This window comes from Prunus dulcis, chromosome 4 (assembly GCF_902201215.1).
Source record: "Prunus dulcis chromosome 4, ALMONDv2, whole genome shotgun sequence".
NCBI lineage: Eukaryota > Viridiplantae > Streptophyta > Magnoliopsida > Rosales > Rosaceae > Prunus > Prunus dulcis.
In genome coordinates, this window is record NC_047653.1 from 3,351,243 (window position 1) to 3,367,148 (window position 15,906).

The 15,906-nt window shown below is 36.7% G+C and overlaps 3 protein-coding genes across 3 annotated transcripts; 2 read left to right on the top strand and 1 right to left on the bottom strand.

Moving 5' to 3' along the window:
- Nucleotides 1-3,576: 3,576 nt before the first annotated feature.
- Nucleotides 3,577-5,105, top strand: LOC117626180 (probable WRKY transcription factor 65). The gene is made up of 3 exons (XM_034357831.1): nucleotides 3,577-3,962; nucleotides 4,067-4,201; nucleotides 4,356-5,105. Exons 1-3 carry the CDS (start codon nucleotides 3,778-3,780, stop codon nucleotides 4,885-4,887), a joined length of 852 nt encoding a protein of 283 aa, XP_034213722.1. The 5' UTR covers nucleotides 3,577-3,777; the 3' UTR covers nucleotides 4,888-5,105.
- A 1,831-nt stretch (nucleotides 5,106-6,936) lies between these two features.
- On the bottom strand, nucleotides 6,937-11,091 carry LOC117626181 (ras-related protein RIC2). The gene is made up of 2 exons (XM_034357832.1): nucleotides 10,623-11,091; nucleotides 6,937-7,669 (listed from the first exon to the last, which is right to left on the bottom strand). Exons 1-2 carry the CDS (start codon nucleotides 10,841-10,843, stop codon nucleotides 7,234-7,236), a joined length of 657 nt encoding a protein of 218 aa, XP_034213723.1. The 5' UTR covers nucleotides 10,844-11,091; the 3' UTR covers nucleotides 6,937-7,233.
- Nucleotides 11,092-13,366: 2,275 nt separating this feature from the next.
- Nucleotides 13,367-14,071, top strand: LOC117626182. The gene is made up of 2 exons (XM_034357833.1): nucleotides 13,367-13,759; nucleotides 13,857-14,071. Exons 1-2 carry the CDS (start codon nucleotides 13,451-13,453, stop codon nucleotides 13,872-13,874), a joined length of 327 nt encoding a protein of 108 aa, XP_034213724.1. The 5' UTR covers nucleotides 13,367-13,450; the 3' UTR covers nucleotides 13,875-14,071.
- Nucleotides 14,072-15,906: the final 1,835 nt, after the last annotated feature.

Consider the following 15,906-nt stretch of genomic DNA (forward strand, 5'->3'; position numbering starts at 1 on the left):
TTATATTTGATATGTCTGGTGAGCCAATCAGTGAAATAAATGCTTAGAATTCTGAAAGGGTATAACTTTAGTAGTGGAAATGTATTTCTGGTGAGCCTTGGGTCTTGTGGCTACCTGATCTTCATTTATATTTGATATGTCTTTTATTTTATTGGTTATTTAGGGAGGAAAGAAACCTTGGGTGTCAAGCAGAGGGAACGGGGAGAGCCACAACTACTGTGATAACCCCGCTTGACATTTGATAAGTCTTTTTGGTTCTCATACTCGAAGCTTTTCTTTTCTTGACACAATTGAGCAACCATGGCAATACATAGAATTTTTAGATTGTGATGTCTTATTTGCTTATTAATCATTATTTCTTGTAAATAATAATATTAATAATCTTACTAGTTGGGCTATTAAATAATAATATTATGGATTTTGTCAATTTAAAGTCTCACCTTTTTACCTGCAAAAAGGCTATCAATTTTCAATAGATTTTTGTACTCTGATCCAAGCCGATCCAACTTTTTCACTAGAAACAGTTCCGTATTAGCACATTCGCAATGTGCATATCCATCAATAGAAGCTTCTTCTGTAAATATATATAACTTTAACAAGTAAAGTACGCAGCGGTTGTAATTGCCGAAGCTTTGTACTTTTAAATTGCACCCCCATTGATAATTACACAAGCAGGGCCTGCAGCTTCTTACTTACCATCAATTATTAGTTTTATTAGTTTTATCACATTCACACTGATGCCGACCCGCTTGATGATGAAATCCTAGATTTCTCCTTTACTGTTAGAAAGACAAGGAAGGTGTACTTTCATTGGAGCACGTAAGGGAGAGAAACTTGCACACGGCGCATATTTTTTTTCTTTATATCACTTATATACTCGTTACATATAAGTTTTTTTTCGTTTACGGAAGGCCAATCAGTGAAATAGGATGATTTCTCAATTCTCATGAACACACAGTTCATGATCATACAGTAAGAATTAAATTAATATGAGCTAAGTGGGATCTGTGAATAGTTGAAGAGACATATTCTAACTACATGTGGATGGTCCAAAAGAGCAACGTATATCACACCCCGAGAAAAACCTAAAGTCAGAAACAAAGCTAAAGTCAACCATTTAGATTAGGGTCCCTTCCGTGGTTTGAGGAACTAGCTCCAATATTTTTTGTCCCACTAGAAGAATATAACTATTCTTATATATTTCGGTGCAACAAGATTAATTCGCATATCTTTAAGCAAATTCATGTCACATCTCACACTAGAACTATTTATAAAGGGAGTTTTGTTCATCTATTCATACCAATGAATCATCTATGGAATTGTTGCAATTGACATATTTACTATTCACATTTCAAATTACATTTATCGATCTCAAACGTATAATATATTTAAGATTTCCTTGCATAAGTATTTAAACTCAAACATGAATTTTTATATATACGAGAAATGTGATCAATAACGTAATTGAGAAAACACAATTGTTTCTGATTGCATGGGAACCAAATTAAGGAAGGTATATCCACCTCGTACCCCACCCTAATTAGACAAAGTTTTGATCTGACCCCAGACCCAGAGTGTTACACGGATCAGAACATGTGGGTTGAAATTCCATTGGTTGTGATCAGAAAAGCTTTAATGCGACATCTACTCGCCAGATATGCCTCCAATTCTTATCACATCGTAGTCAGAAATATCAACACATATAAATACTATATTAATATTGAATATTTCATTTCATATCGTGCTTAGAAAGCATATGTTTGGCTCCTAGGAAAATAAATATAAAAATATTCAAATGTGAAAGAGGAAGGGCAACAGGAAGTTTCCCTTCCTTGAATGTGAGCTGTGACATATGTATGAGAGTGGGTGAAGGAGATACCAAAATAAATAATTATATTAATAGTTTAATGATTTAATCAAGTAGGTTAATAATAATTAAAATCTCGAACATATACATTGCTTCACGGCACCCATGGGGCTCTAGAAGAAGACTTGTGTGTGTATATATATATATTTAGGGTTTTTGATATCTTTGATGTAACAAACAGACTGACTGACGAATTGGCAATTTCCATCCCTCTTCTTCCCTTGTGAGTGGGGGAAGACGGAGACTGCAGCAATAGTAACATAAACTGACTTGGTCAAATTATAAGGCTAAAAGCTTAGGGCCGCGACAAATGTTTTAAATTTGGAACCATCCCAGATGCCATTAAATGTAAGTTATCGATCCAATTATCCAAATGTGAGAGATATTATTTTTGGCTTTGTCTTTAGTCATGCTCTTCAAAATAGTATTATCTTCCACCTTTTGGGATTACTCTTATGTCTATGGCACCCAAAAACAACTTCCCTTTACTTCCTTTTTAATAGTTTTGAGAATTATAAACATAATATTCAAAATAAAAATTCCTCTAAAAATTGAGATATAATATCGCACTTTGCATCACTCTGTACTCGAGTTTGAATCCCTCTTTCTCTGTAATTTAGATTAAATTAGAATAAAATATCGATTGTATTAAAAAAAAAACCAACAACATGAGAACGTCATTGAGGGATTGGTTAAGCTAAGCTCATAGAAGTTTAATAAAGAATTTAGGTGTATTTGACTTTTCTGATTATTTAAGGGAAACTTGATTTCGATTAGATAGGGGAAAGAGCCCTGGAGAAAAGCGAATGAAGACAAAATTGATGAGATCATCCTGTTATAATTTGGATTAGAAAAATTAATCGAGCCGATTTATAAAAAAAAAAAATTTGAACCAAATCAAACTAAATCAAACTGGGTTCCAATGAATATGACGGGGGCAGAACAAATTTAATATACTTGTTTATCATTAATTACCAAAGGAGTAGGTTTTGGCATGCTCGCAAAATAATATAGACAACAATTTATTAGCAACGTGACTGAATATTAAGCATTAAATGAGCTCTATGGCTTCGCATCCCCAAAATATGTATCACTATTAGGGCAAGGCGATCAATATCTCTATTATTATGAAGCCATTTCAAATTTTGATTTGCCTAAATTAACTTTTTGTAACAAAAACTCTCGCCACGAAATTGCAATATAAATTTGTAAATTTATAGTAAGTATATTGGATCCTTAATAATACTTATTGATTTTATAAAAAATAGGCTCTTAAGAGAGACTAGTCAAATAAATTTCAAATAAAAGATTATACCCCCAAATTGTGGTTTCACAATAAACCCCATTTCAAATCAAATGAAAGAAATTTCATCTAGATCTATGGAAAAAAAAAAAAAAATCTAAAAGGTTGAAATATTCTTACTTCTTGATTTTGATAAACATACCACCATGAACATGACTTTTCTTTTTGAGTGGGGAGGGGAGTATGGGACTGAGGCTTACGTGAATCAAAGGTTCAAAATTGGAAAAAAAATGAGAGGGGGGTCGCTCTCAGCTTGCAAAGTGATTAGTTTGGGCAAACAAAAGGGATAATAATTCATGAATCCATTATTGGGGGTTTAAATTGAAGAACACACATTTTTTGTTGCACGTCGTTTAAATAAATAAATAAATCAAAAAGCCCATTTGTCAATGTGGCGGCCAATTTTTAAAAGGACCCACCCTCCTTCTCTAATACCTCCCCTCCCTCCCTTTTGTTTCTTCTTCTTCTTCTTCCTCTTCTTCTAAACCCATCAACCAAACCGCTCTCCCCATCTCTCTCTCTTTCTCTCTCTTCCTCTCTGCGCTAAGCAGCACACTTTGTTTTCTCTGCAAATCACCATCAAATTCAGCAGTTCCAAATTCCAGCAATGGACTCTACATTCTTCAACAGCAACAACAGCAACAGCAGAAGCAAGCAGTTTATGAGCGATCAAGAAGAGAACGACAATACTACCAGCTCCACACCAGAAAATAGCTCAGGCTCACCTCCTCCACCCACTACCAATTTCAGTGACTTCTCCAAGATCACTTCCACCTCCTCCCCCAAGAAAAGGTCTCAACTTTATCCTCAATTCACCAAATTAATTCGACCCAGTGTTCAATAATGGGAATTATTTATTTATTCAATTAATGTTTACGTTAATTCAATTGTTACAGTGCTCGGCGAGCCATACAGAAACGAGTGGTGTCGATACCCATCAAAGGCGACAACAGCAACACTCCGCCTCCGTCCGATTCTTGGGCTTGGAGAAAGTACGGCCAAAAACCCATCAAGGGCTCGCCTTACCCCAGGTAATTTGATCATCAAATCCGTAACCCAATTCGAATTTCAACCCAAGCTCCAATTTTGCAGAGCTGGTGTTTGGGATCAGTGACTAATTTTGTGCTCTGTTTTTTGTTTTCCTTTTTTGTTTCTGGGATTTGGTTAATTTACCAAATTGAGCAGAGGATATTACAGGTGCAGTAGCTCAAAGGGCTGTCCTGCAAGGAAGCAAGTAGAGAGAAGCCGCGTGGACCCCTCCATGCTCGTCATCACCTACTCCTCCGAACACAACCACCCCTGGCCCGCTTCTCGCAACCACCACAACCATCACCAGAGCAACAGCTCGAGCACTGCCGCCGCCTCCGCCGCAGTCACAAACAAACCCGGCTCCAACAAGACCGAAGCCCCGGAGGCCCAGCAACCCGACCACCAAGACCACGACCCGACATTCGCGGATCTCAACGACGAGTCGCTCCTCACACACGACGAGTTCGGCTGGTTTGCCGACATGGAAACGACGTCGTCGACGGTGCTCGAGAGCCCAATTTTCACGGAGAGCGGCTGCGCTGGTGGGGCCGACTCCGCTGACATGGCAGCGATGGTTTTCCCGATGGGGGAAGAGGACGAGTCGCTCTTCGCTGATCTGGGCGAGCTGCCGGAGTGCTCTCTCGTTTTTCGGCACCGGGGGGTGGGACCACAAGTTCAGATCTGTTGACACGTGTCATCCTCTAGAAGGCCTCCATTTTTTTCTCTGTCCTTTTTTACACACACTCTCTCTCCCTCCGTATATACAAGAGTTTTGTCATTTCTGTCATTCAAACGCGTATCGTGCGCCATAAGATACCCGAAACTTTTTTTCTTTTTCTTGTCAACAATTTTCTGATTTTAGTATTTTATTTTGTAGCAATAAAATTTATTTTTGCCTTGATTTTAGCGTAGTGATTCATGAATAAAAAAACTCTTAATCTGAATCTGTCGTGATGTGTGTGTAATTAGCATATTTGGCCGTCTGTTTTCAATTGTGTATAGAATAGATAGATAGAATATTCTCAAGTGGGTCTCACCAATCCAACGATAGAATAATTTTGTACAAAATTATGCATGTAACGTAATTCAAAATTATGAAAATGCTTTTTTTTTTTGGTCTTCTCATACTCAAATGAATTTGTGTGAAAATAGGAGTAGGGAGAGATCTAATTTGACCAAATGCATTAACTCGGACTGTTAGCTAGCCCTTGGCCCCTTGGCTAGTTTATTTGTATAATTTGAGAACTTTTGATTGCAGGAAGCAATCCACCCTACATTTTTAAATTGTTCCTTGTTATTCTGAGTGATATATTATTGAAATGATTCATAAACTTATTGGTTTTGAGTTTTCATATCAGTCGTATTATACAATCATATGTGTATCTTTTACATCAAACTTAACGAAGAAATAAACGTATTATTGAATATAAGTCTAATTATTAAGTGTTCACTATTTTCAGGTACACTTGATAATGTTTTATAAGATAATTTAGGTTTTAAGTTCTCTCTTAATTAACTAAAACCAGACCAGCCCACACTATCAGAATTGGGAATTGCTAAGGAACTCAGTAACATTCTCATTTGTTCGATTAGACGTGGAATTGAAATGTCTTTATAGACAAGCAGATCAGATCATTCTAAAGTCAAACCACCCAAAAAGTGTTTGACTTTTAGGTGGTGATAGCTGGATTTGACTTCATCAGCCATTATTTGGTGGTCCATTAAAAAAAAACACAAATAATATATTGTTTACACCCCACCCCAATTCAGATAAACCTGCTGATTCGAACCCTAAAATTGGCTGGAAGTGTTGATATAATATAAGAGTGGTTGAAGAATAAAGAAGGGGACCGATGAGATGAGACCCCTCTCTGGTTTACCCTATAATTATTGTTGGCCTTTTATTTTTGCAACACCTGCACAGAGCATGGTACGTCACATACATTGTGGACAGTCATTGCTCACGTAATCAAATAATCCTTGGATAGTTGGATCGGATCTATTTCTTCCTTATCCGTTTAGATTCATAATTAAATTAAGGCAAATGACAGCTTAGCCATGAAGATTCACCATTTTTATAAGCATAACCTGCAAACCCTGCAAGCTTTTGTCTCTCTATGTAACATGCTTACATTAATACCTTCCGCTAGTATTGCTGGATTTCAAAGTTTAAAAATGACCAACACGCGTAACGATGGTAGAGCTGAAAATAGTTTTATATCATATAAGATAATTAATTTGGATATTATATATATATATATATAAAACGTGAGAGAATGTTATAATGCAATTGGTGGTACATTGTGGGATCCACATGCATCAACAATTCATAGTCACTCAAGTGTGCGTGGCCCATGCTAGCATAATTTTATAGAACGTATTTTGTGATGAGTACTAGGCTAATCTGTGGATAGCAGCCTAGGCTACTGGATTCCCGGCGGCGCCATTGGCTGAGGAAAGGGTTTGGTTAATTCATATTTGCCAATGAATATTATGAACAGATCATTTAAACGACGTCCAAACTAGATTTTTAAATTGTGTTTTTATCAAAAATACGAAAAAGAAATTCAAAAAACGACATGCCTTACTGTTGGCATGTACACTACCTTCACCACCAACTGTTCTGTTTGCTAGGCATCAACCAGCACGACAGCCTGTCTTGAGGGAACTAAACGGCAGCACAGGTACAGCCAAAGTCTTACGCAGCCTACAACCACCATGAAACATACACGAAATACGATGGGGTCGAATAAACAATTTCAATTAATTGGTGTTCTGAAGAATAATTCTTGCAGTACAGAATTCTGGTGCAAATGTGCCCCATTCAACACCTATGTGAAAGTAAGACATGTAACATCTTGTTTCTAAACAAGCTTATCTTCACCAGCTAAACATCTGTCTTGGGTAATTAATGATAATGACAATGGAAGTAGAGACATCTCCGAGATCTAGAAAAAATTCTACACAACCACGGTATACAGAGAAACAGATGTGGCAAACATAAACCCAGCTACATCTGGTGCAGATTCAAACTCTAGCTTGAGCAACAGCCACCTTTCTTCACAGCCGAAACATCTTTACTGATATCGATTTTCTCTCCCTGGGAAGGAACAGCTGAAGCAGCAGCTTCATCTCCAGCCTCCATGGCCTTCCTGCTCACGACACGAAAGATCTGGGTAAGGACTTCAGCAAATGCATTGTCCACATTGGTTGCTTCGAGTGCAGAAGTTTCCATGAAGTAGAGAGACTCCCTCTCAGCAAAGGATTTTCCATCCTCAGTTGAGACTGCAACAAGGTGACGAAGATCTGATTTGTTACCAACAAGCATGACAACAATATTGGGATCAGTATGGTCTCTTAACTCCTTTAACCACCTTTCCACACTTTCAAATGTCGAATTCCGAGTGACATCATACACAAGTAGTGCACCCACAGCCCCTCGATAGTAAGCACTAGTTATTGCTCGGTACCTACAGATACAAAATGGAAATTCATTCTCTATTGTGAAAGGAATAAAAAAGTAGAGACTTTCATGTCAAGTTCCCAAAATTGCAGTAATTTACCAATACCAAATAACGATTATAATAATAACAAGATATTATCCAAAGAAGATAAACTACCAGTAAACAAAATCAAAATCCCACATACCACATCATCAGAAAGAAACAATTTACCAAACCATCCTGGTAATAGCTGTTGAAGTCAATTAACAACAAACTATCTAGAATAAGCATATTCAATTACAGGTAGCTGTCCCAGCACAAGTGTCAACATCAGCACATAAAAGAAATTCTGTCAAATCATACATTTGAATCAGAATATTATACAACCGTGCACAACCCATCTGAACAGAGCCAACAATTCATCATTTTTTCTATTCATAATGGTACCTTCGGTATACAGAACAAATGTTGTTAGTGATGGCTGGATTGAGGAGGGTGGCTTGGGGTATCCAGTCTCAGATACGGACTTTAAGTCGGATGGTGGTTTTGCTATGTTTGAGAAGAACAGACATGTTTTTGTGCATATTGAATAACATAGTGAGGGGATTAATTATCTCCCATCCTCCATGGGTTAAATAGTTCAACTGTAGTGGGATAGGGCGGGTTGGTTGGATGATTTTATGTACCCTATCCCAATCCCGCGTGCACATCTAATACCGGATATTTGGTGTGTCAATCAAAACCTTAATGTTGCAAAAAATAGGGCAAATCTTTTGACTTTTGACTTTTTTTAGGAGAGAGGAGGTAGTCATGTTTAGAAGTATTGCATAAGATTACTTGGGGTATATATTCTGAACATGCGAACACTTGAGACGTAAGTTTTCATTTAGATAGGATCCTTGTAAATATTGATTTCAACGGAATTTTCATACACTACATAAGAAGTACACAATAGCTTAGAAATTAAAGGACTCAATATACTTCAGAAAATTTGTTTCAATGGACTGACCTCAATTCTTACCAGGAGAACACGTAGAATTCAATAAAGAGATTTTATAATTATCTAGTAAGTTTAGGCAGAACATTTCATAAGAATTTGCAGCAAGTTTGTTGTTATATTAAAACATTCATTATTTTCTTCCTCTGAATGCTATAGAAGGAAGTAGACCTCGTAGGTTGCACACACACTGCACACCTCTGGCTCAAATAAAAAAATCATATGAGATTTTAGTTCGAGGGTGATTGAACTCTCACAGAACAGTAAAGTAGACTAGATAATCCTCAGAAGCTGGTTTTCAGGGTGCTCAAACTATCATCCATGATTGGATATGCCTCCATTTGCACGAACACTTAATATAAGAGCATAATACTGGCTAAACAGATGTGCAGAATGCCCTGCCCACTGACTAATGTTCAAAGTGAAAAGGCGTGTGAATGGTAATAAAATCACTGATCAAGATAGTGAGGTTGTACTTCTAGTGGCAGTAATGGTTTTAACGGCAATAAATTAACAAAGCTTTCAAGGAAGTATGCAATTTAAAGGGACCATATCACTATAACATAGCTACCTTATAATGCTTACAATACAGACCAGAATCCGGGGTTACATTGCATGAGTAATTCCCACCAGTAATTCAGTCAAGAAAGCAAAATATTATGCTTAACTTATACGTGTCACAATTAATGTCACATCTAAAACAATAATAATAATAATAATAACAAATAAAATTGAACTGTAAGAACACTGTGAAACCGAGCATAAATTATATACTTCTGTTGAAAACCATGTCATAATTCAAACTATGCACTTCGAGAAAATCAGTTCAGTTTCTCAAACTCATTATGTACATGAATCAACAGTTAGATTGTAGATCTCTGTAATAATTCAAAGGTAGTTCTGATGAAACAATCACGTTCTACTAAGATTCTTGTGAAAACACATAGCTGTATTGTATTCCAAATCATCTTTCTTCTACCAACAGACAGTAACTTTTCTCCTCATAAGTAAATGTAAGAATATTCAAGGGGGTGGCAACCATATTGAATATGAAGCCCATAGGACAACTTGAAAGCCGATACAATGAATGACCTCCACCAAAATCTACCGACAAACTAGCTCAAAACAATGACTTTAAAACTGATGTTAAGGTTGTTTTGACTAGCATCATATAGTGAGAGGCATGCAAGCAGCTATAGGCCACTTCAACAAAAGCCAAACAACGCATCAACCAAGCTTCACAAGTAATAGTATTTAACAAACAGCATTTCACTCTAAATTAGCAACACCCTTCTTAAAACTAAGTACTTTCGGGAGTATCAAAAATAAGGTCATCTATACTGTCGAACACTGGTAATGGCAATAAATTCTTTTGAGCATATGATAGACATAAGGTTTTTTAAGCATTGTATCGGATTTTTAATGTTGCAGCAACTGGGCTTTCCGATATACCCATTCACATCAACCAGGAAGTAAACATTACAGAGACCTAAAGACACTTCTTGCACATTTCAGTTCATGTCTAACTCATGTATACTTAATGTGACTGCAAAAGAGAATACGCATAACAATCACAATCTAATGCAAAATTTTGCTTAGACTGAATCAAGTTTGATCTGTGAAAAACTTGGATTGTTATAAAACATATCTTATGTGAGAAATCTCTCATATAAAAACCCAGAAAAATATTTGCGTACATCTGATTTAATTCCAAGGTCTTCAGATCTACTGAAGAAACCCCAATTAATGCACCACATCTATAGGCACCAACCAAATTGCAAAAGCTTAAATATTTCATTACTTAAAACCAACAAACCTTGACCCTCCATTCAACCAAGCCAAACACATGCAGTTACAAAGAGTTTCTATGCCTCATGATCATCAGCTAAAAGTTTCAAACCAGATAAAAACTCAAGAAATTGAGCAAGACCCAGATCATAAAGCAGCAGAAACATGAAGAGAAAATCAAGAAAGCTGACCAACCTTTCTTGACCAGCAGTGTCCCAAATCTGGGCCTTGATGACTTTTCCATCGACATCCAAGCTCCGGGTGGCGAACTCAACGCCGATGGTGGACTTGGACTCGAGGCTGAACTCGTTCCTGGTGAACCTGGAGAGCAAGTTGGACTTGCCCACGCCCGAGTCTCCGATCAGCACCACCTTGAAGAGATAGTCATAGTCATCTTCAGCTCTGTACCCAGCCATTGCAACACAGACAAAGCTACGTTCTTTCGGCTTCCAAGAAGAAGCTGAAGAGAAAATTGGTGATCTTGTTCTTTAGATCTCTTCCCCTATTTTGTTTCCCTCTGAAAATTTGTTTGCTTGGAAGTTTTCGGTGTTTCTTTTTCAACCTTTCGGATTTTCGGAGGCGTGTCAGACCTGTGAAAGACTGCTGTCTGCAAAGAGAGAAGGGGGGGTGGCGTGGAGGTGTCTCGGGGAACTCAAAATGACATTTGTGCCCTTGCTGGAGCCATTTGGATTAAAATGGAGGTAAAAAAGCATGAGGGTGTTTTTGACATTTTAAGATATGATTCATTTTCCAATCTTTGGTTTTCTCATTTCTGGTCTTGGGCTAAACTATTTAGTGGGCTTTATGTGACTACAAAAACCGATTTAAGAATAAAATTATGAATGATAACGTTCGGTGGTCCTTTTTGGTCAAAACGTTAGGTGGCCCTTAAATCTTAATGAATGATAATAAATTTAGTGAAGCAAGAAAGGAGTGAATTTAGCGGATTCTGAGTGAGATATTAAGAATTTCCTTTTATTTTTATATATTTATAGTTAAGTTAGTTGACTAAAACAGTATATCTGTTATTTGTATCATCCTCCTCATAATTATTGCACGTATAAGAAAATTTGTTATATGTTTTTTTGGTTTGAAGCTTGTATTTTATTCTCTTCTTTTTCCCTATGGATTCTTTGTTTTTGGTTTTTGGGTTTGTTTTGTTTTGTGATGATGTAGAAGCTGCAGGTGTGTAATGTTGTCATTGCCATGATGTAGTTGTCGTTTTTTGGCCCACACATGCAAGGATTTGGCTCCAGTTGTCAGTCTTCGATATAGATTTGTGATTTATGTTGTTGACAAATTTTTATTGCAGGTTTGAGTACTATGCTTATGGTTGCTAATTATGGAATTTTAATAATTTTTTGGGTTGTGCGTATTTTTTCCATATCAATTCAACTTGTTGTTGCATTTGGTCACTGAAGAAGTTGTATGATTGCTTTGTACTTGTTTTTGTTTATTTTATCAATAAAATACTATCGCTCTTTTATCTCTTCTTTTTTTCTTTTTTTTTGAGAACGGAGTATAAACAATCCATCAACCACAACTTGTTCAAGAACATGAACTTCTCAGAAACTCTTCACATTTGTAACATGCATTTATCTATTCAATGAATACAAGTATTAACTTCCCAATCCGCAAACAAAGAACACCACAGCTTAGCTTTTCATTGGCAACAACATGTACCTTTTTCTTATAGCAAGTAGCATCTACCCATGTATAATTACGTGGATTTTCGGTCCCTCAATTTGTTGTCTATTGGTTGATTTTTTTATATTTTATATCATGGCTACATCTTCTTATAATAAGACCTTTTGATAAAACACATCATGTTCACTGCAATTGGTTAATGATTTAGACTCATGGTAAATATCATAGCCCATGTTAGATCTTAATTAACATTCGACAAGCATCATTTCTGGCAATCATGAAGCATGATCAAAAGTTTGAAACAAGTTGGGGGAAAGGCATGTTTGAGTTAATTAAACGACTAATCCACCCATCATGTGTCTCTTAAAAAAAGCAAACTGAAGGCACCACCATTGGGTTGTATCCATATAAAAACTCACTTACAAATACCAACAGAAGACAAACTGAGTTGACAAACTTGATTTGTTACAATAAGTCAACAGAATTCGATATTGATTCTTTTCCTCCTTTGGCCCTTATAACTCTAATGTTTTGCTTCCCATCAGTGTCTTATTCATAGAGTGGATAATATACAGTAATCTTGATGCAGGAAGATGGTGAATAAGTAGGTAAACGCAGTCCACAGATTTTGCACTAGGGATCTGATCAATTTCATTTCTGACACATAAGGCCCCCATCAGATTCCCAGAAAAATTCAGAAAAGTACTTTCAGATTCTTAAGCAAGTACTGTTTCCTGCTTTCTTTTTCAAAATCTTAACGGAGATAATCAGGAATGGGATTATACATGTTACATAAACACAACTGCTTTTGCCTTAATCCAACCCCACATTTTAATTAAAGATCTTTCTCACCAACTAAAAGATTCACCATCAACCATGAATTATACAAAACATTGAGAAATTAGTTGGAGTGTCCCATGAAGTAGACCACAAATTATTTTGTGTCACCAAGTCCATGCATTATGCCCTAATTCAAATTTTTTTGATTGATGTGGTACTAATCATTTTAAATCTAAGCAGCTGTGATGTCAACTCTCTCTCTCTCTCTCTCTCTCTCTCTCTCTCTCTCTCTCTCTCTCTCCATAACTCTAAAGTTCATTAAACTTTTCAAAGTTCCAATGACTCTTTAGCTGAAAAATGAGTGCTACCTCAGATTGGAGAAACACATAAAGAATCAAGTATTATGGTAGCCACGACCTCCCTATATGATTGCATACAGCCATACACGTCCTTGTCACAGTTCCTTTTATACACACACATTAAATTTGTCCATTTTCAATCCCACATATGATATATGCCACCCACACCCAACCTTTTTTTTGTTTATCATTATCTTATTCTCTTTTCAGTTCCATTCTTGATTCTAATTTGTCCAAATGTCTGGTTCTGAGTCTGAGGCCTCTTCTTCCTCTTCTCCTTCACCTGGATTGCCTAACAAGTGTCCTCCTCCAACTGCGCCAATGGTGCAATGGGTCCCAAAATCCACTTCTGATCGACTGCTTCAGAAATTCTTTGATGCCGCAGAGTTTGACTTTGATTATGAGCAGAGTGGATTGTGGTCTCCTCCCGTAAAGCGCACCGTGTTCTTGAGCTCACAAGGTAGAATTTTCACGGAGCAAGAAATGCTAGCTAAACTTTCAACTCTAACGGATGCTCCTACTTCAACACACAAAGCTTGCTGCAGAGTAAGTTGCTAGCTACCTGTTTACTCTGTTTTTGTGTACTTGTTTCTTTCTTCCTTTAAGGATATTTTTATGTATGTTTCCGTGTGATCTTTTATAGGCGTTCTGGTGCTTTTGAAGGATGCCTTGAAGCCATTCTTACAGTATATTCGTGAGGATTGCAGGTCAAGAAACAAATACTGAGCAAACAAGAATGAAGAAACAGAGAACCCCATTTTTAGTTCTCTTCTCCTTTATCATGTAAAAATGTCCCTTTCTAAAAAAAATTAAGAAAATCAAAAGAATTTTTAAATATAAGAAATATGTTGTCATCGACCCCTTTAGTTCTTTGAGTTTTTGCCTTGTTCTTGGTCTTTCTTTAATTGCATTTGCAAAACTGAAAAGTTCTGTAATCTGCATATGCTCAGTTGTTCAATTAGCTAGTGATTCATTAGTGGAAGCCATTTAGAATTATCTGTTAGCAGAAGGCAAAAACTGGGTATTGGCTAGCCACAAAGATTTTTACTGCAGGAGGTGTATTATATAAATGATGAAGAAAAAATAGAGCTGGGTTCTGGCAGTGGAATTTATAGCCTATGGTAAACTTTTGCAAATGTGTCAGTTTCATGATGTTATTATGATGGATCCATGACCAGGCCTGAATTCTGATAATGACTTGTAAACATCAGGACAGGTTCAAACCCCCAAAAAAGAAAAGGGGAAAAATTTGTCATTGCTAGTTTTTCTACTAAGGAAAATCCCTTAATCTTTCTGTGGAGGAACATGCGTTAATTAACATTCTGTAATTAGTGAGGTCATGCACCATATTTGACAGACTTGTGAGAAACATATCCCAAAATCACAGCTCATTCAGACAGAGACTTCTTGTGGGTCCTCTAATTGCAGTATTTGCATTCAAGAACGAAGGGAACAATGTCATGCAAGAAAAACTTGCAGAGATATCACTGTTTTGCTATCTCTCATCCAATCACATTCTACCATGTAGAATCCTTATCACGCGTGTGATTGGTTGGAAATAACAAAATAGTGTTATCCCCTTGATATGCAAGTTCTTCTCGAGCTTCACAGACTTCTAAGATTACCTGCTGCAGCTCTGTTTCATGCAAGCTTTGAAGAATTCCACTTGTAAAAACAGATTCTTTGTTTTAGTGTGACAAGGTCAGGAAACTTCAAAGGCAGAGCCTTCATCAAACACAGAAAGATAGCTACTTTCAAACTATGCGGCTATTCCCATTCACACCTTTGCATATTGAGTTTTACATCTACAATGTGGGGTGGTCCTGACATTTTAGGGTCTGAGATGAAAAAAAAAAAAAGACTACTTTTTGTATATACTTACAATCTCATTCAATATATAAATTTTTAAATAATTAGAAAACATAGAAGCTACTCATATGTAGAAAATAAAATAATATCGTACAGCTGAATTGAAAAAAGTTCAAAGTGCTTCTTTGGTGGATGATTTGTTAGGGGTGTCTAGACCCCGCTTGATTTGTGTTGGCTAGTCTGTTTTGTGTGTTTGGGGTTTTCCCCCCCAGTTCACTGAAAAAAAAAAAAGAAAAAAAAAAGTTCAAAGTGGGAAGGCTATAGCCTTTTGAAAGGGGGAACCTATTCTCTCAGGTAAACCTTTTAAGTAAAGTAAAAATTTTCCTACAGAACCCTATGATCTTGATCGCTTATATATGTTCCTATAGAAGCCTCTGCTTTTCATCTGCAAGGAGTATGTACACCTGCAATGAGAGAGAGAGAGAGAGAGAGAGAGAGAGAGAATTAATATATGTTGACAGATTTTCTTCTCATTAGTCATTGCTGATAGAATTAATATCTATAGATGAAAATGGAAGTATATTAAGTTCCATTATACTTACAGAGTAAAGGTTGAAATTAGAGCTCTAAGTATGCATAACATGACATTGGTACAGGATCTTGCTCCAGGATTTCCTTCCCTATAATTCCACCTTTCAAAGTTTTAAACATTTTAGTCCTCGGGGGGTGGATTTTTAGGGTCCACTGTAAATGGCTTACTGAATGGTACAACATTTTGAACCTGCAAAGGAGATTATGAGCATCTCAGAATCTGCAAAAGCTTTTAACTTCCAAAAAAAGCAAATTACAGCCACAGTACACAGCGCACAATTAAGGGACATAAG